We start from the raw sequence: 27,061 nt of genomic DNA, 5'->3' as shown, positions 1-27,061 counted from the left end.
AGGTTCTTTTAGACTTGTAAAAAATCGGACAGGGGCTCCGCGGGGCTGTGATTCATACATTCAGTTGGCAGGAGAAAGGTCGCTGGGTCAAGCCAGAGCCACAATTCCCCTGTGAGGTTGCATCAGGAAGGGAATCCAGCGTAAATCTGCAAAATCAAACCACCTGCTGTGAAACCTTTTATGGCAGAGGATCAGCAGAACTAGCTTTAAACTTCTCACAGTCTGACAGAAAACACTGGAAGGAGCCGAAACAAGTAAATCGACAAGTTAAAAACTGCCACAGGCAGCTCCAGCCTGGCACCTCGGGTAATTCCAGTCCCTGAACTGGACCTTGTTTGTACCGTTGGAGCCTTTTTAATGACATCATCTGACCAATTATATGGCTTCTGTGAGGTTACTGTAGTAACCATGAAGTCTGAGTGAAAGTCGAGGACTTTATTTGGATGTGACTCAGCGCTAATTAGCAGGTATCTGTGATGTGAGCGTGTTAGCCATGTTAGCTAATAATGCGGCACCTCAGCTCTCATCCAAATACAGTCCCCGCTGGCGCCAAAGCGCCAACATTTAGGAAAGCATCTTTTATATACAGTCTATGATTTTACCCCCAGCCAGACTCTGAGGTCTGATTTTTGGCGTTATGATCGAATAATAGACCTAAATTATCACCAAAGACAGACCGCGCCGTTTTGTTTTCCTGCTCCTTTCTGTGCAGTAATGAAATCCTGTGCGTCGGGGCCTCGTCGCACGTTTTACGGCATCTGAACCGGAGCCTGCAGAAGGCGTCAAACTCAAACAAGCCGTCTCAGCACAGGAAGGACGTTAAGTTATGAATTAATAATGAGAATTAAACGAGCTCCACGAAAACACAAAACTGGCATGAAAGACAAACTTCAGCTTCATCAGAAATACTCCATGTTTACTCACATTTTACTTTTATGATTCACAATTTAAGTCTCTGCAGGTTGAAGAAATCAAAACACAATTTTTTCATTCAGCTTAAAAAACCAAACAAACCAAAAAAGCCCCCAAAACCCACTGCGGTGAGGAGACAGACACCTGCGCGTGTAAACGTGAAAAATCCAACAAACACAAAACATTTAACGTTAAATCGGTCAAAATATACTGTTTGTGTATGCAGAGTATACAGAGAGGCGTATAAGTACAAACAGGAAATAAAAGGATCTGAGCATCAACTCTGCTCCCAGCGTATGTACAGGTCAAGGCTTACAAAGCTCATAAGTTCAGGGATGAAATCACACGGCGACAGTGAGCTCTCGCTCCCATCGGTTCCCTCCTTCATCTCTCCCTCCTCCTCGTCATGTGGGCGTACCTCTCGGTGATGCCAGTCTCTTGTTTTTTTTAAAAAGCTTCTCTTTTGTGCTTCACTCCATCTTGGACATCTCAAACTTGGTCGTCATCGTTTCCTGCAACAGAAAACACAGCAGCACGTTTATAGTTTCAGGAGCTTTAACCCACAGACTGTTGAAGCGTCCACCTTAGAGCAGACGCACGGCCTCAGAGCTCCTGAAAATCATCTATATCATATCTTACAGAAAGACAGATTTAGGAAGGATTTACATCCTTTTGACTCGACGCTGGAATATCGTCTGCAGGCTGTTCCACTCCTGCACGGCCACACGGGGAATTTTGTGTTTTTGTTAAAATTACTGGAGTTGACCTCACTGAAATTTGCACCTTTTGCAGACTCAGCCCGGCGAGCTGAACTGGACCCTCTGGTGGTTCTGGTCCCACGTGACCCCTGCTTTACATTCTCAAGCAGTCAAAATGTTTCCACAGCAGGACAGTGGAGCTCAGCGTGGACGTAAACAGCGATGGTCCTGAGTGGATCTACAGCCTAAACCTTCTGCTCAGAACCGGCCTTTCTGACAGCTCGGTGCACTCTCTGAGCGACAACCTGCAGAGGTCAGCACCATTTACAAATATTAAAAAGCTCTTTTACATCAGGTTATTTCAGGCTCGGGGATTAAGGAAGGTCAGAGAGCAGCTTCTGTCTTCACCTCCGTGTTTTCATGAGAGACACTGAGGAGCGTTTCAAACAAAGCAGGAATCTTCACACGCCGGCTCAGCTGCCAGAATCCAGGTTAACAGGATTTATTCAGGTAGCAAAACAACACAAAGCGTCGGGGTGACGGCAGGTGAGGCAGAATTTCCTCCTCGATCGTGATGAATTGCGTAATTTACCATAACAGGCAGGTTGGGTTCAGATTCAGCCCTCGTTTATCTCTTAAATAACAAGAACGCGTTACATAATCTACCAAAAGGAGGTGACGAGCAGGGAGTTAAAGGCATTATTTCCCCTTAATTTAACCCTTTGATGAGCCGGCTTCGTTACGTACACGTCCATTATCCTCGCTGGCAGAACGAAGCCCGCTCGCCCTGCGGGGAACAGAGCGTGTGCACACTTCATATCTTCTGTGGGTTTTAATACCCCTCTGCGTTCATATGGCCGCTTACGTAAGAAATTGATTTTACATAAGAGGCACTTTGTTGATTGCCGGACGCCTTAAAGAGGCTCGGTTTGGAGACGAGAGAGTAAATAATTTGGAAAATGGTTTGAATGAACAGCCAACAGAGGACACGAGGAAAAACACAGACGGATATTAAAACGAGCGCGGCGTCTGCTGGACGTCAGTCTGAGGCCACGGGAGCATTTTTACTGATCACACAAACAATGATGAGAAAAAATACAAATTTGTTTTTATTCAGAGGATCATTAACAGCTGCAGCACACACACACACACACACACCTGTCGCGTCACATCTTTCTGCTCACCATGACAACACAGAGGACGATAAACAACAGTATGACGTAACCAGCAGCACAGGGTGTCTACTGTGGATCTGCTGCCCCCTGCTGCTCGTAAGCTGTGTGTGTGTGTGTGTGTACCTGTGTAGAGATCTTTGTGGGGACCAACAGTGACTTATGAGGACAAAAGTGGTCATTAAACACATCAGAGCTGCTTTTCCACCATCCCTGGACTCGCACCAGTTTGCATACAGGGAGAACCGGTCAACCGAGGATGCGATCGCCACAGTGCTGCACACATTACTGAAGCACTTGGAACACAGGAACACCTATGCACGGCTCCTCTTTGTAGACTACAGCTCGGCTTTTAATACCATCCGGCCATACAAACTCCGTCCCAAACTCCACCAACTGGGACTTAACTCCTCTCTGTGCAACTGGATTGTGGACTTCCTCACTAACCGTAGACAGAGTGTCAGAGTGGGTAAGAACACCTCTTCCACCCTTGTGGTCAACACCGGTGCCCCTCAGGGGTGTGTTCTGAGCCCTCTGCTATACACTCTCTTCACCCATGACTGTATTTCCTCCTGCGCGTCCAATCTCATTGTTAAGTTTGCAGATGACACTACAGTGCTCGGACTTATATCCAACAATGATGAGACAAACTATAGGACAGAGGTGCAACAACTAGAGTCATGGTGCCACGACAATAACTTGGTCTTAAACACCAAAAAGACCAAGGAGATCATTGTAGATCTCCGGAGGAAGGGTCATAACAACCATCTGCCTCTCTTCATTGGCAGTGAGGCGGTGGAGAGGGTGAGCAGTTTTAAATTCTTGGGGGTAACTGTGACCGAGGACCTGTCCTGGGGCAACCATATCACCTCAGTTGCACGGAAGGCCCAACAGCGCCTCTACTACCTGAGGAGACTGCAGAGCGCACACATTCCCAGATCTCTGATGTTGAACTTCTACAACTGTGCCATCAGCAGCGTTCTGACGTATGGATTTCTAGTGTGGTTCCCCAGCTGCACCAAGGCCGATCAGCAAGCACTCCAGCGGGTGGTGAAAGAAGCTGGCAGAATTATTGGAACAAGTCTGCCAGAGATCAGTAATATCTTCCCCACTCGCTGTCTGAGGAGGGTGCACAGTATCCTGCGGGACCAACATCACCCTGCGCGCCACCTTTTCCATCTGCTGCCCTCAGGGAGAAGGTACAGGTCTATACAGGCCAGAACATCCAGACTGGCCAACAGCCTGTATCCACAGGCTGTGAGGCTCCTGAACTCTCTGCCCCCCTCTCACGGACAATAACCATATCCAACTTCTTAATAGCAATGAACTGGTCTGCATTGGTGCATCATATCTTTATTCTCTTCCCCCTCCTGCCCCCCCCTCTTTCTTAAATAGATAACTATCATATCTGATATCATATCTCACAGTACAATAATATTGAATGGGTTGCATTGTTGTATTTTGTCATGTTTCTCAGGTCTTTGTCTGAATTTCTACGAACATTATTGCTAAGGATTGTCTTATTGCATTGGAGTCACACTGGGTTAAATATGTACACTTGGGTTTTAAGGGGTATTTATTATTTTCTTCTTTTTTTTGGGTTGTATGGAAGCCCCAAACACAATTTCATTGTTCTTGACAATGACAATAAATAAATACTACATACTACATACTACACAAAAGTGGCCGTCCTCACGAGACTGAGGGCATTTTTGAGACTCAAAATGTGGTTTTAGAGTCATGGTTACAGTTAGGTTATAGCTATGGTTCAGGCTGATGGTTAGGGTTAGCAGCTAGGGAAAGCATTATGTAAATTAGATGTCCTCACAAACAAAACATGAAAACGAGAATGTGTGTGTGTGTGTTTCTCAATAAGTTCGAGTTCGTTCACTGAGCTCTCCGAGCTCTGTGGTCTCCAGAGGGAGATCCATCCAAACCACCACAGCTTTACTTCACAAATGAATATAAAGTGATAATGATGATAACGTGGAGTTTCAGGGTGAATCACAGAAATGAAAACACTATTTAAACCCTGCAGCTTCGTTCCACTGGTTCAGTTTCTCTTTTAAATGCAAATATATTTAATATGTTAAAGTTGATTTTTTTAGCCCTCTATAACAGAAACATAGTTTATAATAGAAACATCTGCTTGACTTTGCACCTGATCCCAGAGGAGTTGGGCACCTTGTCCTCTAAAGCATAAAAGATGTGACCTTTAAAAATGATATATTCCTGTGGATTTCAAAGTTTTACAGACTTCAGAATTTCAATTAACTGGAAAAGAAACAGTTTATTGACATTAAATGAGCTCTGATGGCTCAAATTCGATACCTCGCAGCCCATGAGGGGACCCCACACTCTCTGGGGACCTTTCGGGACTTCTCATGTCCAGAGACACTTCCTGCATTTCTCTTTAACGCAGATAAACAGACTCAGGTGATAAAGCTGCGTGCTGCTTGATTTTGTCGTTGTTACCTGCAGGTTATTGTCAGTAACGATGACGATCTCATTTATTATTTATCTGTTAGCGGCCTCAAACACAATTTTCAAACTGTGATAAAGTTTAAACTTTAATAACTAAACCATCAGCTGGTCAGATCCCAGTGAGTCTACTCCGGGTACCATTTGTGCCTTTGTGCTCTAAATTCTCCACAGTGTTTCAAAGTTTCATTTTACGTTTGAAGTGATGTCAATTTTTTCCAGTGAAGTGAAAGTTTACCTCGTCAGAGTCCAGCAGGGGCGGCAGGGCGCTGCGAGGAAGGGAAAACACGTTCAGTGTCACGTTTGTGATTTACAATAATCAGCAGATTCACACTGATTAACGCTCGTCACGACTTACACATCTGCAATAGATGACGGGATGTTCTCCTCAACCCACTTCAGGTCCTCATCCTAAGGAGATTAAACATGAGGGATCATGCTGCATGATGCAAATAGAAGATTTTCCTTTGAACACTAAACATGGGTTCATCAGCTGTTACAGAAACTGTGACTGAATGCAGTAAAATAAGCAGCTACCACGACTGAACAATAATCAGTTTAGTAAAAACTTTAGTGAGTAAAGTTAAAAAAAGGATATAAAAAAAGAAAAATAAGTTTTAGTTTCTAATCCATTCAACGGATCCAAAAAAATTAAGATAACGCTGGAGCACCAAAAGCTGCAGTTCCTCTGACGTCCACCGGAGGCTCCAGCTGCTGACAGTCATGTTAAAACGTTACAGCACAAATGAAGCACGTTTACAGCCTGATACAAAGAAATACGCTTTTGTAATTTTTTTAAATAAATCATTAGTTCACATTTTATTGAGCAACTTTTCTGGACTGTGTTTGTGCTGTTGGTGCCTTTAGGACCATTTCAATGCCACAATCTGACCAGTAACACGGCTGCTGCGAGGTTCCTGTACAAACCACTAACACGGGCTGATGTCTGGCGGTGTTCGGATTCCTCTGACTCACCACTTTGTTAGCTTTGGCTGAGCCGTTGGCCTCATTCTTCACGCCCCTCATCTTCATCCCCTCTGGAGACACAAAGGAGTGAAAAACAAACAAACCGTGAGAAAAATAATAAAACGTAGATGATCGTTTACCAGAGGTACCTCACGCATGTGCAGCATGGCTCCTGTTTCAATGATGGAAACGTATTTAACATCGTTAACGTGTTAAAAATGAGTTTCTAATAATGAGGTCACAGCTGCTCCTCAAAGCTCTTGTTAATGAGGGGCATCCAATCAGAAGAAGGCTGGTTTAAAGGGCTAAAAGCTAAAACGGCTCGCCCTAGACGGAGGATGGACTGAGTATCAGATAACGGATTATTATGAAGAGTGAATCATGGAGCTGAAGAATAAACCGAACGAATCCACTTTAATGGATTCATTTCATCTCAGGCTAAACAGAAAGAGGAGAGAAGTGAGGCGGGTGTGCATTCTGACCAAAAGCCTCGTTCATCATGGGCTCCTTCTCCTCTTCATCGCTCTCTTCATCCACCAGAGGACTGAAGGCGTACCTGTTACAGACACAGAGGACACGGCTTTACTTTACAGACACAAACTGGAGACTGGGGATTAAAAAACCCCAAAACAACATCCCACCTCTGGTTATTGGCTGACGGTCGCCATAGAAACATAATGACCAATAGGATGATGGAGAACAAGAAACGCCAGAAAGCGTCATCTATCCACAGCTCCCTCCAGTCCTGCAGAGAGAGAGAGATTCAGCAGTGAGGAAGAAAAAACAAACTCGGTTCAGAGAATAAATCGAATTAATCGTAATTCTTCTCATTTTTGCAGTTAAATATTCTCCAATGAAATTTACCAACCAAATGAAAGCAAGAAATGAAAGAGAGAGAAGCTGGAGAGCAGCTTTAACTGAATCCAAGCACTGAAGCACTTACAGACTGACATTTGGACATCCTGAAGGTCTTCGTGGTCCAGATGATGAAGATGACCGACGCTGAAAAGCACACAAACATCCTTAAAACAAGGACATGAAAATAAAATGTTAAATACAAAGAGAACTTTGAATACCTATGACAGCAAAGATGAGCGTGTTGGTGAAGTGTCTGTAGAGCAAGAGCTTCACCACGTTCCTCCTGAGGCGCAGCAGCTTCATCGTCTGAATCAGGCTCACAAAGATGTGACGACACGGTCAAGGAACTTCACCAAGAGGAAGGCTGAAACTTGTCATGCAACATTCACTTCACACGCAGGACAATTTAATACTTTAACTCTGTCCCACTCAGCTAACATCCACTCCCTCCCTGCCACTGCACAGGTAGGAACAACCCAACAGCAGACGCACCTGTCGGATTTTCTCTGTGCCGATCATGCTTTGAGTTCTCCTGGTGCTTCAGGGTAACTCTCAAAACGGACCCTCTGATGTTTAAGGACACCTCTGATTCAAGGGTCCATGTATCAGTTAGCTCTGGCTAAATATGTAACAAAGCAGCAAGGTAGAAACAAGTGAAAAAGAAAGGGAGAGAAAGCCAAACTTTCACTAGAAAGGGGGGAAGGTGCAGCGGCGGATATCCACCAGCAGAGGGTAGAGTCGAGCACAGCCAGAGGAATAGCAGCCAGGAGCACTACATCATCTTCAGCCTGAAGAGGGAAAGACAGGAGAAGACACGGAGGATGAGGCGAAGGAGACAAAATGAAGAGGAAGAGGAGGGACGCAAGAAAGCAGGAAGGGAAGGAAAAGAACGGAGGAAGTAAACAGAAAAGAGAAGGGTGAGAGGAAGAAGAGAAATGCACACACAGCCCACCCACACGCAGCACAGCGAACAGCTTCTGTTCAGTCTAAAAGGTTTGTTTTGCTCATCAGGGTGCAGCAGGTGGGTGGAGTTTATTCAGCATCCCTCATGTCGCTCCATCATTGGATATTTTAGTGGGTCGGACGCATTTACATCCCCCAGCAGGGAAAAACAAACAGGAAGAGACAAACAAGAGGACCCGGTGTGTTCAGAGATGTATCGCCCTCTGGTGGCTGCAGCTGAAACAGCCGCTTCGTTTGGACTTTAAATTTAGACTTAAATGTGTCATAAAATATTAAGTCAGTTGAATTCTGTGGTTTTTTTGCTTTGCTGAATTTTTTATTATAAATTCAGTTTTTACTTTAATTTATGCTTATTTTAGTTTATTGGATCGTCCATTTTTACCTCATTGACGTTTTCATTTTGCTTATTGTTATTTTTATCTGATTGGACTCGTTTCAGCTATTTCTTATACATCCGGTGTGTTTTACTTCATTTTGACTGCTGTAACTTCCCCCCCCCCCCACAGTCGAAGACTTTTGGTGACCTGCCACTGACGAGGGCTCAGGCTTCTAAATAAAATAAAATCTTGTAAGAAATGTGTTTGTCCAAGAAAAGGCATGAAACAGGAAAAAGAAACCTTCACTGCCGATGCTCCCTGGATGCATTTGACACCTAGTTTAGGTCCGTGTAGCTCAAATGTGCAGAGCAGAAACATTTGGGGCTCAGCTTTAAGCCTGCAGAGATTTACAGGACCGAACCAAAGCTTTGGCACGGAGCTCGCAGCTTTGAGCCGTCCACTCAAACCAATTATGCACGGACACCTCGCTCTGGCATTTCAAATAAATTAACGCCCCTAATGGAAGCTAACACAGCCACAACAGGTGCAAAAGAGACTCTTGTCTGCATTAAATTAAGAAAAACCCTCGGTATGATTCATTTCAATACTCTCCTCCCAAAACGATGACTCTGAGAGGAAAACCCCTACAAACACAAAAAGATGCCTCCCCACGCCGATGCCTCTTTATTAAATCCTGACAGTGTGGTCATTAATACATTCTTCAGTGATTTATGTGCACTTATGTGTGACGGATTTTATTTAGTTTTCAAAAGATTAATTAAGCGTGAGAGGATGATTCTCTTAATACATGTTAAAGGATATCCACCAGACAATACAGGAATCAGTGAAGGCCAGCACTATGTCACACAAAACTCTACTGCTGGTGTCCCCTCGATCCTGCAGAGAAAAACATGTCAGACACACACACACACACACACACACACACACACACACACAGTACTGCAGCGCTCTTGGGACTCACAGCGTTGACTCTTAAGAGTCCCTCGATGATGGAGAAGATCAGGTAGAGCAGACCAACGCCAACGACTCTGTGCAGCAGAGCGCCGAGTCTCGGCCTGCGGGAGAGAAACGAGAAACGTCACTCTGTGTGTGTGAACTGTACCTGGAGATAATGACCGCTATATAAAATGAGTTGGATCAGGTGGCAAGGGATGGCGCTGGACAGACCTGTCACGCTAAAATGTATAGTGAGGGTGTGTTGGTAACGCCTAGCAGAGGCCCAGTCCGCGAGATCTTCAGCTTCAACAGCATTCTGAGGGAGACTGGGGACATTGAGTCCGGATGGACCATGTTCAGCATCTCCACTGTCGAAGCCGCTGCACTGAGCTGCGGCCGCAAGGTGGTTGGTGCCTGTCGTGGTGGTAACCCCCGCACCAAATGGTGGACACCAGATGTGAAGGAGCCACCAAGCTCTGATAGGAGTATGAATGCATCGGAGAGCAAGTGGGGAGCAAGTGTATTCGGCATGCAGACAGGAGCCAGGGATCGAACCACCAACCGATCAACAGATGACCTGCTCTACCTCCTGAGCTACCCCAGTTGTATTCCAACTACAGGGGGAATCACACTCCTCGGCCTCCCTGGGAAAGTCTATGCCAGGGTGCTGGAAAGGAGAGTTAGTCCATTAGTCGAACCTCGGATACAGGAGGAACAATGCGGTTTTCATCCTGGTCATAGATCACTGGACCAGCCCTTTACCCTCACAAGGATACTTGCGGGTGCATGGGAGTTTGCCCACCAATCTACATGTGTTTTATGGACTTGGAGAAGGCATTCGACCGTGTCCCTCGGGGGGTCCTGTGGGGGGTGCTCAGGGAGTATGGGGTGTCTGGCCCATTGCTACGGCCATTCAGTCCCCATACAACTATTGCAAGAGATTGGTCCACATATCGGCAATAAGTCAGACTTGATCGGGAGATCGACAGACGGACTGGGCAGCGGCCGCAGTGATGCAGATGCTCAATTTCCCGGTTGATCTACGTCCCTACCCTCAACTATGGTCACGAGCTGTGGGTAGTGACCGAAAGAACGAGGTTGCCGATACAAGTGGCAGAAATGAGCTTCCTCTGAAGGGTGGCTGGCCTCTCCCTTAGAGATAGGGTGAGTACGGCCATCCAGGAGGGGCTCAGAGTAGAGCCACTGCCCCTTCACATCAAAAGGAGCCAGTTGAGGTGTTTCGAGCATCTGACAGAGATGCCTCCTGGGTGCCTCGTTCCGTGCATGTCCCACCGGGATGAGGCCCCGAGGCAGACCCAGGACACACTGGAGAGATTATATCTCTTGGCTGGCCTGGGAACGCCTTGGTCTTCCCCCACACAAGCTGGAGGAGGTGGCTGGGGAAGGGGAGGTCTGGGCTTCTCTGCTTAGGCTGCTGTGCCCTCGACCCCGTCCCGGATAAGCAGAAGGAGATGGATGGATGGAATCAGAAACACTTTCAGTGGATCTCAAAGTTCTTTCAGTTCGCCGCTTGACTGCATTTCCACAGTGGTGATATTAATAGAAATCTATGGGAGGATTCCCCATCTGCAAACATGGCGGTTATCCCTTAAACCGCGAAACACAAGCAAGTTCTGGGATCTGCTACAGAGACTCTTATCTTCCTCCTTGTTTAAAGCTGGAATCAAACTTTTTTTGTTTAGTGAATGAAATTTTAAAAATGCAAAGAGTATGCTTTTGACATGACATCGATTCTGAGCCAGGTAAACAAACAAAAACCTGTAACCCAATCAGGTAGCCGCACTGATCTGAGGATGGAGTTGTGCGCCATTTCTTTTTGGGTTTTCTAACTTTCCTTGATGCATGATATAAATTTTAATGGAGTCCGTTCAGTCCTCTGGTTGGATCAGCAGAACTGACGATAGCATCAGCGGTCTGCATTTAAAAGTAATGTCATGTGACGCTGCACAGAACAGAAAAGGGAGGAAATCGTATTTTTGAGCAAAGTCAGCAAAATGTTTTGATTATTTTATGAGACTTGACTGGAGACTCGACACAAGCAATTTTTATATCCTATTATTATGTAACTAAAGGTAAGACTTTCTCCTTTATGTCGAGGATTCAAAATAATACGAAGCACTCTGGACCCATCCAGGACTTCATAGATGTAGTTTCAGGGCTGAAAAGTGACACCACTAAAGACCAGCAGGGGGCTCCTCTGGTTCCAAAGACTTCTGATTACATAGAACAGCGTTTCCCAACGTTTTGGAGCCACAGCCAGTGTTGGGACTAACGCGTTATTAAGTAACGCGTTACAGTAACTACGTTATTATTGTGGTAACGAGCACGGTAACTAGTTATTATGCCAAAATCAGGAACGCGTTAGTCGTTACTGGGATTTAGATAGGCTCGTTACTTCATGTGGTGGCATCGCGGAGCTTCCACAGATTCAGTAACATTAGCAAGTGGTGGAGGCAGCAGGTGGAGGATGGAAAGGGGACGCAGAAGGAAAAGAGACCCGAGGCGGCCGCTGGTCCAAGTGTGAACTGAACTTCAGGTAAGATGTTATGACCTGCAGTCTCTCTGGGTCAGATATGAACCAAGCTTAGGTGGAGTTTATTTTCGTTATTCTGACTTTTTCCGTACTGCGTGCTAGCTAGCATGACGGAGTTTCTATACAGCTGGGTGGTGCTATGAAGTTACTGATGTTGAACTTTATTTTGTTCATAAGTTATTAGAGTTGCCAACCGTCCCGTCTGGTATTCAGAGAAAATATTACGCGTTTCTTATTGAGGTGAAAAGGAACAGTTTGTCCCGTAATTCAGCTACAATGAAAAAGGCACAAAGCTGGAGTTATTCTGTCTTTGCTGCACAGCTGCCTCTTCTTCTCTCATTCTCTCCCCTCCCTCTCCTGTTTCTACTTCAATCATGAAACTGATCGATGATCAGCTGATCGCTTTTCTCTCTTGTTTGTTTATCGCTCACTTTGCGCCGAAAGAGGAAACCAGTGGATGTCGCGCTAAACAACAGCAGCACGTTTAAGCTTGATCAGCTGTTGTTAGAATTTATTTAATATTAATTTCTAGTATCAGCTGATGTTTGCTGGAGCCACAGCTGTAAAGCTGCTGGTCATGATGTCGGTTTGGATATGTGGTGAGAGGGAAACATGAAGATGAAACCAGGAGATGTCCTTACTGGATCATCAGAGCTGTGATGGAGAAACAGGTTTACCTTTTAGGTGACATGAATGAGTTGAAGGGAAGTTATGAACTGTTTCTGAGAGACAAATAACACCAGGATCCTTTTTTATGTAGCTGACAGCTGGTAACTGTGCAGGGGCGGATCTAGCAAAGTGTTGCCAGGGGGCCAGGTAGGGCATTAACAGGGAGAGGGGGGCACAAAGAAATACTTTTCTTTCTTATTCTCATTTAAAATGTCTCGCTTTTAAAAAATAATTATCTGAATCTTACAACAAACGATTGATAGATTGATGCATATATACCATCAGAACAGTGAACATCACTGTCATAGCAGTGTTTATTTTCATTCAAAGGCTTTATGATTTTTCCTATATTGGTGGGCCGGTCTCTAGTCAAAATGCCCGGGACAATTTTCTGTCCCAGTCCAGCCCTGTATGCAGCTCATCTGCAGTCTGGTGTTACCTACATCTTCCTATTCAGAAGGCAGAATTTCCGAGTTCTGAGTACAATCGAAAGCACCACGACTGCAGTTTTTCTGTTGGATGTAAAAGGCGCACATGACGCTGTGACGTAGGCTAGAATCATGGCAGCAGTCAATGACTGTCCAGGCGTGGGATTTCTCTCGTGGAAATGTGCACATTATCTTTTCCTGTCTATTGGTAGGTGGCACAGTGCACTGTGGCAAGTAAGCAAGCTAGAAGGCTGGCAAAGTTATGGAAGCAACACATTAACAAGAGAAGTCTGAGTAAAACCAAAGTTACTTTCCCTAGTAACTAGTTACTTTGAAAGTAACGAGTAACTACGTTGTGACCACGTCTGACACTGTGGTCAGCAGCACAGGAGCACCACAGGGAACTGTGCTGTCCCCTCTTCTCTTCACCCTGTACACCTCTGACTTCTGCTACAACTCTGAATTATGCCACATTCAGAAGTTTGCAGACGACACAGCCATCATGGGGTGTATCTGGGATGATCAGGAAGAGGAGTACAGAAGTCTGGTGAGGAACTTTGTCGCATGGAGTCACACAAACCACCTGCAACTCAACACCTCAAAGACTAAGGAACTGGTTGTGGACTTCGGGAGGTCCAGAGAAGGTCCACTGCCGGTTCAGATAGAGGGGGAGGAGGTGGAGGTGGTCAACAAGTACAAGTACCTCGGGCTGTGGGTGGACAATAAACTGGACTGGTCATGCAACACAGAGCACCTGTATAAAAAAGCCCAAAGCCGACTGTACTTCCTCAGGAGGCTGAGGTCTTTTAACATCTGCAGGAAGCTCCTGAGGATGTTTTACCAGTCGGTGGTTGCTGGAGTACTTTTCTATGCTGTGGTGTGCTGGGGGAGCAGCACAGCAAAGAGGGACTCATGCAGGCTGGAGAAACTGATCAGGAGGGCTAGCTCTGTGGTCGGCATGAAGCTGGACACTCTGGTGACAGTGGCAGAGAAAAGGACATTAAAGAAACTGATGGACATTATGGACAATGCTGGGCATCCTCTGCACACGGCCATAAACAACCAGAAGAGTCTGTTCAGTGACAGGTTGCTTCTCCCAAAGACAAGAACTAACAGACTTAAAAACTCCTTTGTCCCACACGCCATCAAACTGTTTAACTCCTCTCTGGAGGGGAGAGGGAGGGGAAACAGGAGGACAAAGGAGGGGGGAACAACTAAGCTGTAGTGCCTCTTCACCTCACTGTGCAATACCTTGTGCAATACTTTTTGTAAATAGTCAACAGTGCAATAGACTCAATACTTGAAATGTGCAATTCACTTGTATTTTATTTCTTATTCTTATTTATTCTATTTATCCCCTTCGTATATTTTATTTATATTGTCTCTGTATTTATATGTGTGTGTGTGTGTGTGTGTGTGTGTGTGTGTGTGTGTGTGTGTGTGTGTGTGTGTGTATAACTCTGTAACTTCGGTCGTTGCTGTGCTTTTTTGGAAATCGAATTTCCCAGAGGAACCCACCCGAGGGATTAATAAAGTTCTATCTTATCTTATCTTAACTTGAAGTAACTGAGTTACTTTTGAGAGAACTAGTAATGTAACTAAGTTACTATTTTAAAGTAATTTACCCAACACTGGCCACAGCACATATTTCACATTAGTAAAATCACATAGGACACCACCAGACAAAAATGTCACAAAAAGCATTTTTGTTTCCCAGTACACCTTTTTTGCAACAACAACAAAACAATTTCCAGGCCTAAATGAACATTTATGGTATTTTTCTACGATGATGCTGGGCTACAGCTCCATCTGGTGGCAAACGGGTGCATAACATTACCGGCACTAGGCTCGTAAATCTGCTAACTGGCTTCAGCTAAGCTGCTGGGTTTTTAACTGCACAGCTGGAGGTTTTCAGACACATCAGCCTCAGAGTCGGTCCTTCCTTCTACTACAGAGGAGGTTCTCACAGTGGAAACATATAAAGCACCTGCCAGCCGTCAGTAACAGCTGTGAAACTCACTTGACGATGCCGTATCCCAGACTGGCGATGATGACCAGCACTCTGGCCAGAGTTCTCTTCACTGCAGAGAGCACCTCAGCAAACACCACCGCCCCGGTGACTGCAGGAGGACACGTGACACAGGATATTCATCACAGCTCTGTCACAAACCACGTGGGCCACCACCTGTGTGCGTCTTTGTCTACCTGACACGCCTTCATATCTGAGGCTCTGGAACTCGGCATAGTAAACGGCTTTCTCCAACATGCCCAGGAAGATGACACCTCCGATCCAGAACTGAATCCGGAGCAGGTCCCTCCAGTAACACGCGGACAGAACCAACCAGAGCACGGCGAGCAGCACGTACACGATGCACATCACCATGTAGAACTGGAAGAAAGGAGCGACAGGAAGTAAATGACTTATTGCTGCATTTTAAATACCAGAGCAAATAAATATCATTTTAATTTCTCTGCGTGCACGTGTTTGCTCTTACCATCATTAGAGGCCATTCGGACGCCGATATAAAGCCATGTGGACCCTTCATACTGATCTCGACTGCAAATGCAAACAGAGTGGGTATCAGACGGTGACTAAAAGCATTATATAAAGTAGCCTCTGCTCACTGAACATCAGAGCAGACCATCCAACTCCTCTCAACATAGCTCCATGTTATAGTCCTCTACTCGACCAATCAGCCTCCTTTAGCAAATGCTAGCTTTAAACACAAACAAACAAACAAACAAACAAAACCCCAAAAAAACAGGCAGAATCAGCCTCACTCTAAAACAAACTGAAGGACATGAAAGTCATTTTATTTCAGTTTGGACGTGTTATGGATGCTGGATTTGAGAAAAACCAAATCAAAGATGTTCTTTTGTTGTACAGAAGCAGGTTTAAATGGTTGTTTTTCACCAGTTTAGTTTCATTTACACCAGGGGTGTCCAACTCCAGGCCTCGAGGGCCGGTGTCCTGCTGGGTTTAGATGCGTCCTTGATCCAGGATGTGGATTTAGATGTGATTCAGGAGTGTTGACCCAGGGTGAGATCTAAAACTTGCAGGACACCGGCCCTTGAGGCCTGGAGTTGGACACCCCTGATTTACGCCTTTGATTGAGGACCAGCTCTCGAGCGCCCCCTGCAGCAACACCAGGTGAACTGCAGTTGATGTTTCTCAAATTCGCTCTGATTAGACTTCACTGACACGCTGGTTGAAATGTTTTATTTAAAAAGCCTGTTATTGTGATTTTGAATGATTTCATTATGAGACACAGACTTAACATATTTTAATTACAATTGTAAATCTCATTGATTGTTAACTAATCCTGAGACTAATGCAGACAGCTGTCTGTGTTTGTGTTTTATGTATGCGCGTGCACTGACGCTTCAGGTTCCATGGATTTTTGGCACTAGACTGCTGGTTCTTGTCTTCGATTTTGAGGATGAACATGTAGGGTCCGTCATCCCAGCTCTGAGCCACCGCATCGAAACCAGGATTCCCAGCCTGAGCAACAGCGGAGAGAGCGCAGCTTTTACATCAATTTAAAGAAGCCTCCACCTGGATGTCCTGGGATCACAAGATAATCTTTCAGGAATAGCAGCTGACCTGTTTTTGATCTTTGACGGTGTCGTTCGTCTTTGCTGACTGTGAGACAAAGAAGAACAACATTAGTTAAACTGACTCAAACACTCGACTTCGTCCCATGAAGCGTTTCGTAATTTGGTCCAAAACATGCACAACAATGACATCATTTCCTATTCTTCCATTAACTGAAGACAACAGATAAGCAAACACACAAATCAGAACATCACAAAGCTTTGTTTGCTGCCACAGCAGAGAAAGTAAAGGTACTTTCAGCTGCTCCCACAATTATTTAAATTTATTATCAACATAATTTCCTTAAATGTTAAGGAGCCCTGGTTCCAGACCGGGCGGAGACAGAAGCCCAGGCTCAGAGGGGCACAAACTAGTGTAGCTCTCATACTGATCCTAGATGAGGAACAGGAGCGTGGGGTTATAAAGGGCGTGAGGTAGGGTGCACAATCTGTGGAGGGTGAAGCTGAGAGCAGCAGCTGTTTTTACGAGCGTGGAAAGAGCTTATCTCAGCTTCTGCTGTTCGTTATTTTACACATTAACGCCCTGAAATTCAACTGTTGGTCTGACACTGTGTATTTATGCAGGCATGCAATTACATTTTCTGCATGCTCCCCTTTATGCTCAGTGAATGCGCATTCATATCTTTGTGGGGACCAAAATCCTTGTCCCCACAAGATATGAATACCCAACGCGTGTGCATGATGTGCTCACCTGTGGCTTTGGAGCCTCTCTCTTTCGTCTCCCTGAAGTGTTTCCTGTGCTTGGCTGAAATACAAACAGCAGCTTAAACCAACCGGACAAACCAGAAAAGGTGTGTGAGCAAAGCGGCCATGATGATTCTCATCAGACACGCAGAGCATGTAAAACACGCGCAGTCTGAGACACACCTCTAAGGGTCAAACTGGGAGTACAGTCAGTACACAGAGCTGAAGCTAGCTGCCGAGACAAAGGGCCGTAGTGCTTCGGGTGTTTGGCTTTTTTGATTGTGAAGAACAGAAGGAAAAAGCTCACCTGTGCCTGCTGCAGTGGTTTCAGTGGATGTATCGCCTCCGATTGATTCAGGTTGAACTGAGTCATAAAACAAACACGCCCGTCTTAGCGTTCAATCACCACACAGACACTTCATTCAGTATTTGCACTGTATGTGCGCGTGTGTGTGTTCACCTTGGGGTTCTGATGGTCACAGTGGATTGTATCATACGTGTGTGAAGAATAGGACCCAGTTCCTCCTTCTCTCCTGACGCTCTCGGACACGGAGTACTCTTTTGCCAGCTCTTCCTGCAGATGGCACACATGTGATCATTTGACATGTTGGATCCTGAGACGAGACTCAGTGTTGTCACACTTATAGCAGTCCGAGGATTATGAATTTAAAAAAACAATTAAAACTGTGATTGTTGTTATTGCATTCAGTGGGAAAGCAACTAGATGACAGAAAAAAGAAAATGAAACGTGAAAACTGAATCCTGATTGTTTGGGAACGCTCCTGTGTGGAGTGTAAACAGAAGGAGGACAGACGCAGCGAGGCCCAAAGGTTTGGGGAAGGGCCGCCATCTTTGTAGTCTTTACCCGCAGACCATCAGATTACACGTATATGTGGGGTGTGTGTGTCAACTCAAGCATATCAACATTCTCTGAGGTTTGCAACACTTCCTGTTGGAGAAGTGTTGCATCAACTCGTCTGCAGCAGAGCCAAAGTTTTACTGCCCTTCAAAAAAAGCATTGTGTTTGTATTTTAAAATATTAATGCAAATTAACTAATAGAATATATAATTTCACTTTAAGTCAGAATGTTATGACATCCTGGAAAGAAATATGGTCTTATGCACCCCATGCCCACCTTTAGATTCACCCCTGCTTCTTGCAGGTATCACTGCCGTAGACAGTTTATCATATCAGAAGAAGTTTACAGCTCATCTGCATATTTTAATGCAGCTTCTTTTTTCTCTGTGTGGATGAAGCATCTACAGAGTTCTCCTTCCTTCACGCTGAAGCTTGTGGATCAGGTGCTTTGCTTTAAAGGTGACTAGAGGAACAAGCACCGCTCGCTTGGATCACCTCTGCTTCCTCGCTGTGTTCCTGTGTGTGTGGACAGACTCCACATTAACCTGCTTGCTGATAGGAGGTCATATAATTGGTGGGTTTTTCTCTGTACATATTACTGTAGGGTCGACCTTAAAATATAAAGCGCCTTGAGGCGACTGTTGTTGTGATTTGGTGCTATATGACAACATCATCCTCACTGCTGATGTTGTGTTATCAGTGTTGCTGTTAAGAAACTGGAGCCTGTGTGGTCAGAGCCGTAAATAAAGCACAAAAAATGTGCATTGAAGATCCTTTTTTTTAAAAGTCAAGTTATACATCACCTCCTTACTGATCCTGTCCCGTTATTTGTATTATTCAATGAATAATGGTTGGAGTTAATACGTCTGTTAAACCCTTAAAGCTGAACGTCTGCACTTCACGTGACTGTCTGACTCGGGCTAGTGCACAAAGGCAAAACTGTCCACAAACTTCCAACCCTAACTGTTAATCAGTAATGATGTTCGGACTCTGTGTTTTTGAGCGTCTGTGTGCGACAAAGTTACAGGTTAAAAGAAAATACTCAGATCATCTGTAGAAGTTTGCAGAAGTCCAAAACATGGAAGTAGTGAATACTCCAAATAAGCAGTTTCCAGAGAAGAAAGCAGAGCGTCTTACGTTCAGGTTGAAGACTTCGTCGCTGCAGCGCGAGCTCCTCAGATACCAGGAAATGTTCAGGATCGGGTGAGAGGTGGTGCAGTCTTTTGATACAACTGCACACACAAACAAACCAAATTAACTCACTTCTAGGCCGCAATGCTGTTCCACTTGTTATTTTCTTTATTTCACTTCATAATTTTAACCTGACCCAGTGTTTCTAAACCAATGCTCAAAGTCAGCTTTCTTCTGATTGGCTATCCTTCATTAACAAAACGTTTGAAGAGTGGGTGGGTGGAGCTTCTGTCCTCTCAGACAGACACACAGGTAAACCTGAAAGTGTCTGCCTACATTTAATATGAACACGTGATATGTTCTGTAAAATAAAGTTTAATAAGTCCACTTTAAGTAAGCTTTTTCTTTCAGAATGTGAGACATTAGTTTCTGCTTCTGCCTGCACAGCAAACATAAACTGGACTTTTTGGACAAACCCAAACGTTATTATCCAACTCTGTAAAATAAAGATTTAAGAAAGAAGAAACATCTGCTTACATTTGATACTGATAAAGCTGTTATTGAACAGAGTTTTACTGTAGAAGAAGTACGTCTGGTCCTTCAGGACAGCCTGAAACAAACAAAGAAAATCCATTTTTATTCTCTGACAGTTAATTAAGTCACAACTAGGGCTGCCACAAACGATTATTCTGATAGTCGACTAGTCAGATCATCATCCATTGGACGTACAGCTTATTGCACCAGCAGCATCTGCTCTTATATAACTATCATTAGCTTACAGCTTTAAGTGTTTAAGGTCTGTGCTAACTAAAAATAAAGACAAGATGATGGTTTATTAAACTTTTAATGACATTTGCAGATTGTCTCGGTGGAGTTTAATAAATTTGTCCGTCTGTTCTTTCTATCTAAATATAACAGGACACAGGAGTAAACTCTCGACCGTCTCACACTTCTGTTTAATCAGTTTTCTGTTTGACGTTTATTCAGCTGTGTGAAAATTAGAACTTTAATCTCAGCCAAACAATAATATTTTTAAGTTATCTAAGTGACTTCTATATCATGTTTGAGTAGGCACAGATCTGAAAACCATGTGCCGGGATGTCGCTGTTCTCGCCGGCTCTAGTGAGGCTTGAACCTGAGCTAGCTACGAGCTGGTGGCTAACAGACGTCTCCGTGTGTTTCGTGGACGTTGTCGTGTTTGTCGGGGAGAAAACTTACAAACTTACAGTACAGCACTACAGAGTCACACTGCTGGTGATTGATGTACTGTACAGGAGAGACGGCACGGAGGAGATCGACAACGATCTACAGCCGATCGGGACGCACAACACAATGCGCTTTAAAAAAAAAAAAGCATGCAAAACTGCACTAAAATAAAATCAGCGAGACCGCGAAAGGTGAACCGCGTTATAGCGAGCGACTGCTGTAACTGTGAAGATAAGTCACAACATACCCTTCATAAATACTAACATGTAGAGACCCTGACCAGCAATCATTCATGCATTTTTATATTCTGTGGCTTTTAAACACTTTGATCACTTGGTCAGGACCAGATATCTGTTTCATTCTGTTCTGATGTGAAAAACCTCACAGCTAACACAAGGTGGGCTTTGTTTTTACATGACTTGTAAAATGTGTTGATTAATTATGATCTTTACTCATCTCCTGGGAGACTAAAGCCTGTAACCTGCAGGCTTATTGTTTGTAAGCGGTCCCAGTCCGATATTTCCAGCTGCCCACACAAACACAGTGCCCTCCATCCAGCCGTGGTCCCTCCCGAAAGTGAATAAATTCAGGGTTTTTCTGCATACAAGTTCCACCAAAGGAAAATCACCAGGACTGTGATAAAACTATTTCGCTATACTAGAGCTGGGCGATATAAGATTTTTTCATATCACGATATGTTTTTTTCCATTTCAGGCGATAACGATATATATCACGATATAAGCCAAATAACTATATTTGTAAGATTTAAATGTGCCGTTGCTCACAAGTGAAATGTGAAATAATCAGCAGCTTGTTTTTATTTAAATATTTATTTCCCATAATAAGTTCAACAGGGTAGATGTACTTAAGGAACATGAGACTTTTTCAGATAAATAAAGGCAAATATTGCAAACTACACAAAAGGCAGCCGCTAAAGCGTTTAAGTTTCAAAATAGGACAAACGAAACAGACGACTAAATTGTCAATTCCACTTAGAAACAAAATATTAATTCTAAAAATAAATCTTAGTTTGTTTTACAGAAGAACAGACAAAACTGACTAACTTTTGTCAATATCAAATAAACTGAGAACTAAAAGGAAATTCTCAATCTCTCCTTGTTGTATAGCTGAGCTTTTCAAACAGTTTTAACAGTTACTTTAGTCTGACAAAAGCCGAATGACGAATTAGCGCTTCCAGTCAGAGACTGAGGCTACGTCCACACGTACACGGGTGTTTTTGAAAACGGAGATTTTCCGTTTTCGTTTTAAAAAATAATCCCGTCCACACATAAAGGCAGAAATGAAGGAAAACGCTGCTATGAACATGCCAAAGCAGCAGGTGGCGCTAGATTCCTAACCGTGCAGAAATGTTGGCCAATCAGAAGTCTAGAAGCCTTGGTGGGAAAAGTAAACAAAGCTGGGACATAGAAGCAGAACCGAGTCGTATGTGTGGAGGGACAGTAACTGTGTGTATATGTAAGCATTTAAACACTGCAGAGAGTAGAATTAACAGTAACAGTATTGTAGAAATTCATTTCACCGAAACAATAACGTGGCGCACAGTGTGACGTCAAAAAATGCTCACACCTTTGACACTGCGTTTTCTCAGTTTTTCTAGTCCACATGTAAATGCAAAAACGGAGTTTTCAAAAATATCCACCCTGGCCGGAGTTTTTAAAAATCTTCGTTTTCAGTGACCAAAAACGCGTGTGGACGAAAGGTGCAAACGCATAGAAAAATCTGCATTTTCAAAAATACCCGGGTACCTGTGGACGTAGCGCACGCACCAGTTTATTGTATTTCCAGACTTGCTTTCGGCACAATTTACTACAAAATTTACTACTACCACTCTGTTTTTTGTCAGACTTGAAATAGCCGAAATACCTTCACACTACGGAACTTCTATGGCTCTTCCGTTTGACAATCTCTCCGGCATTGGAACCATCATCTGTTTTCTCTTCGGTCACGCTCGGTTGATTTTTCTAGTCGGCACACTCATTTCCTCCATTACCCGGGCGGTATGGTGGCTGGCTGCTTCCCAAACAAATACACATGTGCGGCTTGGCACTTGTGCTTTACGTAACAAGTCACGTGACGTGACGCTGCGGCTGTGATTGGTTCGGCTCTGCGCTACTTAATTTGGATTGGCTGTTTTTTTGTTTTTGTTTTGTTTTTTTAAGAGGACAAGAGCGGCGAGGTCTATCGCGATAGGTTAATTTTTCTATCGAGAAAAAGTTATATCGCGATACATATCGTTATCGTTCTATCGCCCAGCTCTACGCTATACTCCTAAAAACACTCATTTGCAGCCCCGTGTGTGAAGCATTAAAGGAAATACAAATTTCAGCCCCTGAGCTGGGAGATGCCTGTTATCGTGTTACTCTGTGTTAACCGATGATCTGAGGCCTTCGCTTTGGCAGTTGATAACAACATCAGTGGTTCATGTTCCTGTTTTTGGAAAGGTGGCTTACAGTGTTCGGGAACTTTGTGTATTTAATTCCACACCACTGCTGGTTGTGCAGATTAAAAACAGTGGTACAGTGTCAAGGCTCGCAAAATGTCTAAATCCCTGGCAGCCCTTTGGGCCGGCACTCTGCAGTTTTTAGTAAAAATAAATTCAAGTAGCCCGAATAAAAAAAGAGCATTTTTTTATGTTTTGTTTCCCGTTTTGTTTCCGTTGTAACAGAAACAAAAATTAATCAAAAAATTGTTACAATATAAATCACAACAACTGTATAAAAATGACAAACATCAACTCAAATACTTGGCTCTCATTGAACAGAAATTTCTATGAACTTGTAAGAACTGCGTAGGACATGAATCTGACATTTCCACTGGAGTCACTGGTAAGAGGCAAGTGGAACCAACATCTAGGACGTTTGCTTTTTGAAGTTTGCTAAATCTGGCCAGTGGTAGGTCACTCTTTGCTACACAGCACGCGGCTCTAAACAGCTTTGTCAGGACTTCTTCTTGTGCTCGGTTCATTTTTAGAATGTTTTTTGCAATTGCTGTTCGTTCTGGGAAAGATACTGCAGACTGGGCAATAATGCATTTCTTGCATTTGTCATGGGTTCTAATGGGGTCTTTCTTAAAATTACTGGTCCCAGTAACAAAGGCGCTTGTCGACTCACAACACACCTGCAGAACATCATGTTATTTAGCTCGTCATGTTCCAGCCACAGAAATGATTTTGTCCATGAAACCATAAAGCTGCACTTTCTTTTTGCCTCATAGTCTGATTTGTCATAACTTCTCCGTTTTGTGGTAAGCTTTTCTTTGGCTGTCACTTCTTCACCCTGACCTGTCTTATTTGGCTCAGCAGAACTAAAATATATATACTGCTACTTTTACACACACACACACACACACACACACACACACACACACACGCGCACTCACATAACGCTCAGCGATTCTCTGCGCGATCAACCTCTCACATGTTTAAGCTGCGGGAGATTTCACTTGTCATGTTTGCGTAGTAAGCTAATGAGTGATAAGACGATGTCAGAGGAATTGGTGCACAATTAATCGTCACTCACCAATCAGTGCTGTCGCTCTCTACACGCCGTTCGCGCAATCGCAAAGTGAAAGCAAAAAACAAGCGCAAATTCAAACGCGATTTCAATATGTCACATAGTGACAGTGGCTCACCGATGCCAATGACATAATTACTCAGATACATTTTCCAAAGAATGCAAAAGCACTGACATTTTCCTATGATAGGCCGGGACGTCGGGCTAGCGATTTTGCGAGCCCTGACAGTGCTGTCTTTGTGCATCAGCTTTGATATTTAACCTGCAGCATTGATGACTCTGGTTTATCATTAACCTTCATACTGTAAGTCTGGGTTTCCAGTGCACAGTCACAGCTTTACAGTCTTCTGCAGACTAATGCATGTAACAGGTGGACAGACTGTGCTTACAGCCCAACCAATGCAGGATCTCAGACCCACAGCGATTAAAAATCTGATCTATCAGCAGATATTGTTTCCTTTAAGACACACAAAACTTCGTCTCCTCAGACATGTCCAACATCCTCTCATACTTCTCTCACCTCCTCATTCAGGTCTTCTGCATCTGCTTTTCTGGCTCCACAGACTCAAACATCACATGTGTGGAGCTGTTTCTCAGCATGAAGCCATACTGCTGCTCGCTGATTATCCCCTCTCTTTAACCTGCTCACGACTCTTTCCCACACTTTTTATTGGTTTGCTCATCAGCTGTATTCCACTGTAGTTACTGCAGCTCTGTACATCGCGCTTGTCCTTGAAAAGTACCAGCACCGCTTCTGCATTGCTCAGGCATCTTCTCATCCTACAGGACTGTGTTGAACAGTCCGGTTAAAAAGCCTGCTGGCCTCCACGTGTGTCATCTGAAGCGTCCACTTGCAGTCTTCAAAGCTGCCGTCACTGTCTTTCTTACCAATCCTCTTCCTGATTCACCAACTGTCCTCCAGTCTCTCTTCATTCACGATAACTCAAAGTACTCCTTCTGTCCTCTCAGCAGTATTTTTTTTGCCTGTCCCGTTTGGCTCTTTTGCCATCAGAATTGTTGTCTAAAGGCAAAGAAAGATGCCCAACGGATTTCTCAGCAGAATCTTTAAACAAGGCTTCAGCATCAGACGAGCGGCTGGTATCGGCCTGTTTCACATATACGCGAGTAACTGGTGATTTTATTGATATCAAACGTCTTCATGGCGCAGCTGGTTATCACAGGATCGTTCGTGTTGAGTGACGCGCCACTTGAATACTTTCACTTTAGCTAACGTTAGCCGTTATGGCGCAGGGCAAACAGAGCGGTATTTTAGCGGCTGCTTCGCAGCTGAAACACGTTTTATCTGCTCAAAGCTCCTCTCCGCTCCAACCCGTCCATCACAGAACCTAAACGAACCATCACAGAATCACAGCGGGAGGTACGAGCAGGAAACTCACGTTATTGATGTCCAGGTCCCACTTCCCCGGTTCCGACACGGCCGCCACCGGCCAGCTCGCTTCCGCCAGCATCAGCAGGACCAGAGCCCAGCACCAGAGTCCCGGACCCGTGAAGCTCGCCATTTGAGCCAACAGGAAGACGAGACCGACAACAGCAGCAAAGCCTCCACGACAACTCACAAGCTCCTGAACACTTCCTGCTTCCGGGTGACGTACACGTAGCGCAATGACTCTTCAGGGGAGACGTAATATTATAAACTTAAATAAAATAAAATAAAATAAAATACATTTGCATTGTTTCTTTTCAAGAACGCGTTGTTGTTTAGGACAGGGAGAGATATTTTTTTTACTTATCCGAGAACATTATTTATGAAATCGTAATAAAATTAATTAATTAAAAGTTAGAAATTAAGAGAAATGACTACAAGAGAACGTAAAACATCCCAACTAACTGGTAGCGACGAGCACTACAGGGCAGCCTCAGGCATTGTTGCTGTTGCTGTCTTACACGTGCAGTTCTTTACTTTCACCACTGGAGGGCAGTGAAAGCTCTTTCATTACCGTTTTGTTAAACAGCCGATTGGTTCATTTTCCTTACAGACACTGGATTGCCCAATCAGATCTCTATAATTCGCTGTGCGCTCAGCAACTTGTAGACAAAGTTTGGTGTGGAAAAAGTTGTGAGAAGGTGGAGCTGAAAGCTAAGAGCAAACAATACAAAGAAACTAAAAATAGATGCAGTAAAATGTGTCAAATTAACGACACGTTAGCTGTCGGTGCGGCTGCACCCTGAACAGCAGTACCAACAACAACCAGTAACTGATGGCAACCAGGCCTCCCAGTGACAAGAGGCTGGAGCTGCACCGGCTCTGGAGAAGCGAGAAACATCCGGTTATACCGCATGAAGAAATCATTTATGCGAGGTTTACACTTCATGTTATCACCGCCAAAGGATACAGACATAGTTTTAAACGCACAATCATAAAAATGAAGAAAATAAATGTGATAAAACACAATCAATTTATTAATTAAACAGAAAATACAATTAAATAAATAAAATGCTATTTTCTGCTAAACTTCCTCCTTAAAAACCACAAACTTAGATAAAATAAAACAAATGCAATCAACTATCAACAATACAATAATATAAAATAAATATTTATAAAATACAAACACAAAGTAAAATAATACAAAATAATTAAATTATAAATGCATTAAAAATTAATAACTAAAGTCAAATGAAAAGAACAAAAATAAATCAAATCATAAAACCTTATAAAATACATAAACAGCAGAGGATTCATCTAAAGAACTGTAGAATAATTCAGTGCAAGTTATTCCAATCCACACTTCTCTGCTTCAGAGTAAATAATGATAGTGATGCCTTTAATAATGTCTCTGTAAACGTGTGTTTATGAGGAAGTCTTTGTCACGATGTCAGCTGTAGTAACATCAGTAATGATGTGATCTTCAGTTCTCGAAGCTGAGACACAAGCTGAGCTCCACAGAGAGGCTGGAGCTGTCAGAGGAGGCGTTTAAAGGTGGGAGACGTAAAACAGGTCAGCCAGCTCTTTAACAGACACACCCACTGAAACAGGAAAGATGGAACATATCTGAAATATTTCTGGCAGTAATCAGCTGATGGATCAGTGGCTAGAATG

The 27,061-nt window shown here is 43.9% G+C and overlaps 1 protein-coding gene across 2 annotated transcripts; it reads right to left on the bottom strand.

Moving 5' to 3' along the window:
* Positions 1-899: 899 nt before the first annotated feature.
* LOC146560360 (Golgi-pH regulating cation channel) lies at positions 900-25,668 on the bottom strand. 2 transcript variants are annotated; one of them, XM_085244432.1, is made up of 21 exons: positions 25,401-25,668; positions 19,802-19,874; positions 19,271-19,365; positions 17,735-17,848; positions 17,582-17,638; positions 17,282-17,335; positions 16,580-16,618; positions 16,357-16,477; positions 15,471-15,532; positions 15,181-15,364; positions 14,996-15,095; positions 9,350-9,443; positions 7,807-7,875; positions 7,306-7,414; positions 7,173-7,231; positions 6,871-6,974; positions 6,712-6,785; positions 6,239-6,300; positions 5,622-5,674; positions 5,502-5,532; positions 900-1,424 (listed from the first exon to the last, which is right to left on the bottom strand). In XM_085244432.1, the coding sequence occupies exons 1-21, from the start codon at positions 25,521-25,523 to the stop codon at positions 1,383-1,385; spliced, it is 1,719 nt and encodes a 572-aa protein (XP_085100558.1). In that variant the 5' UTR covers positions 25,524-25,668; the 3' UTR covers positions 900-1,382. The 2 variants fall into 2 exon arrangements, with proteins under 2 accessions (XP_085100558.1, XP_085100557.1); XM_085244431.1 differs by lacking the exon at positions 7,807-7,875 and adding an exon at positions 9,190-9,264 and having other exon boundaries at positions 25,401-25,632.
* Between the last annotated feature and the right edge of the window lie 1,393 nt (positions 25,669-27,061).

This window comes from Mchenga conophoros, linkage group LG14 (assembly GCF_057382185.1).
Source record: "Mchenga conophoros isolate Kocher_MC1m ecotype Shallow Benthic linkage group LG14, M_conophoros_male_GT1.1, whole genome shotgun sequence".
Lineage (NCBI taxonomy): Eukaryota > Metazoa > Chordata > Actinopteri > Cichliformes > Cichlidae > Mchenga > Mchenga conophoros.
The sequence above is the reverse complement of the archived record's forward strand: the minus strand, read 5'-3'. Positions and strand labels throughout refer to the sequence as shown.

Coding starts and splice junctions, on each gene's coding strand:
- LOC146560360 (XM_085244431.1), bottom strand. CDS start 25,523: ATGGCGAGCTTCACGGGTCCGGGACTCTGGTGCTGGGCTCTGGTCCTG. Junction 17,849..19,270: donor ACGAAGTCTTCAACCTGAAC/GTAAGACGCTCT, acceptor TGCCATCTGCAG/GAAGAGCTGGCAAAAGAGTA. Junction 5,675..6,238: donor CAGCCAAAGCTAACAAAGTG/GTGAGTCAGAGG, acceptor TAATCTCCTTAG/GATGAGGACCTGAAGTGGGT.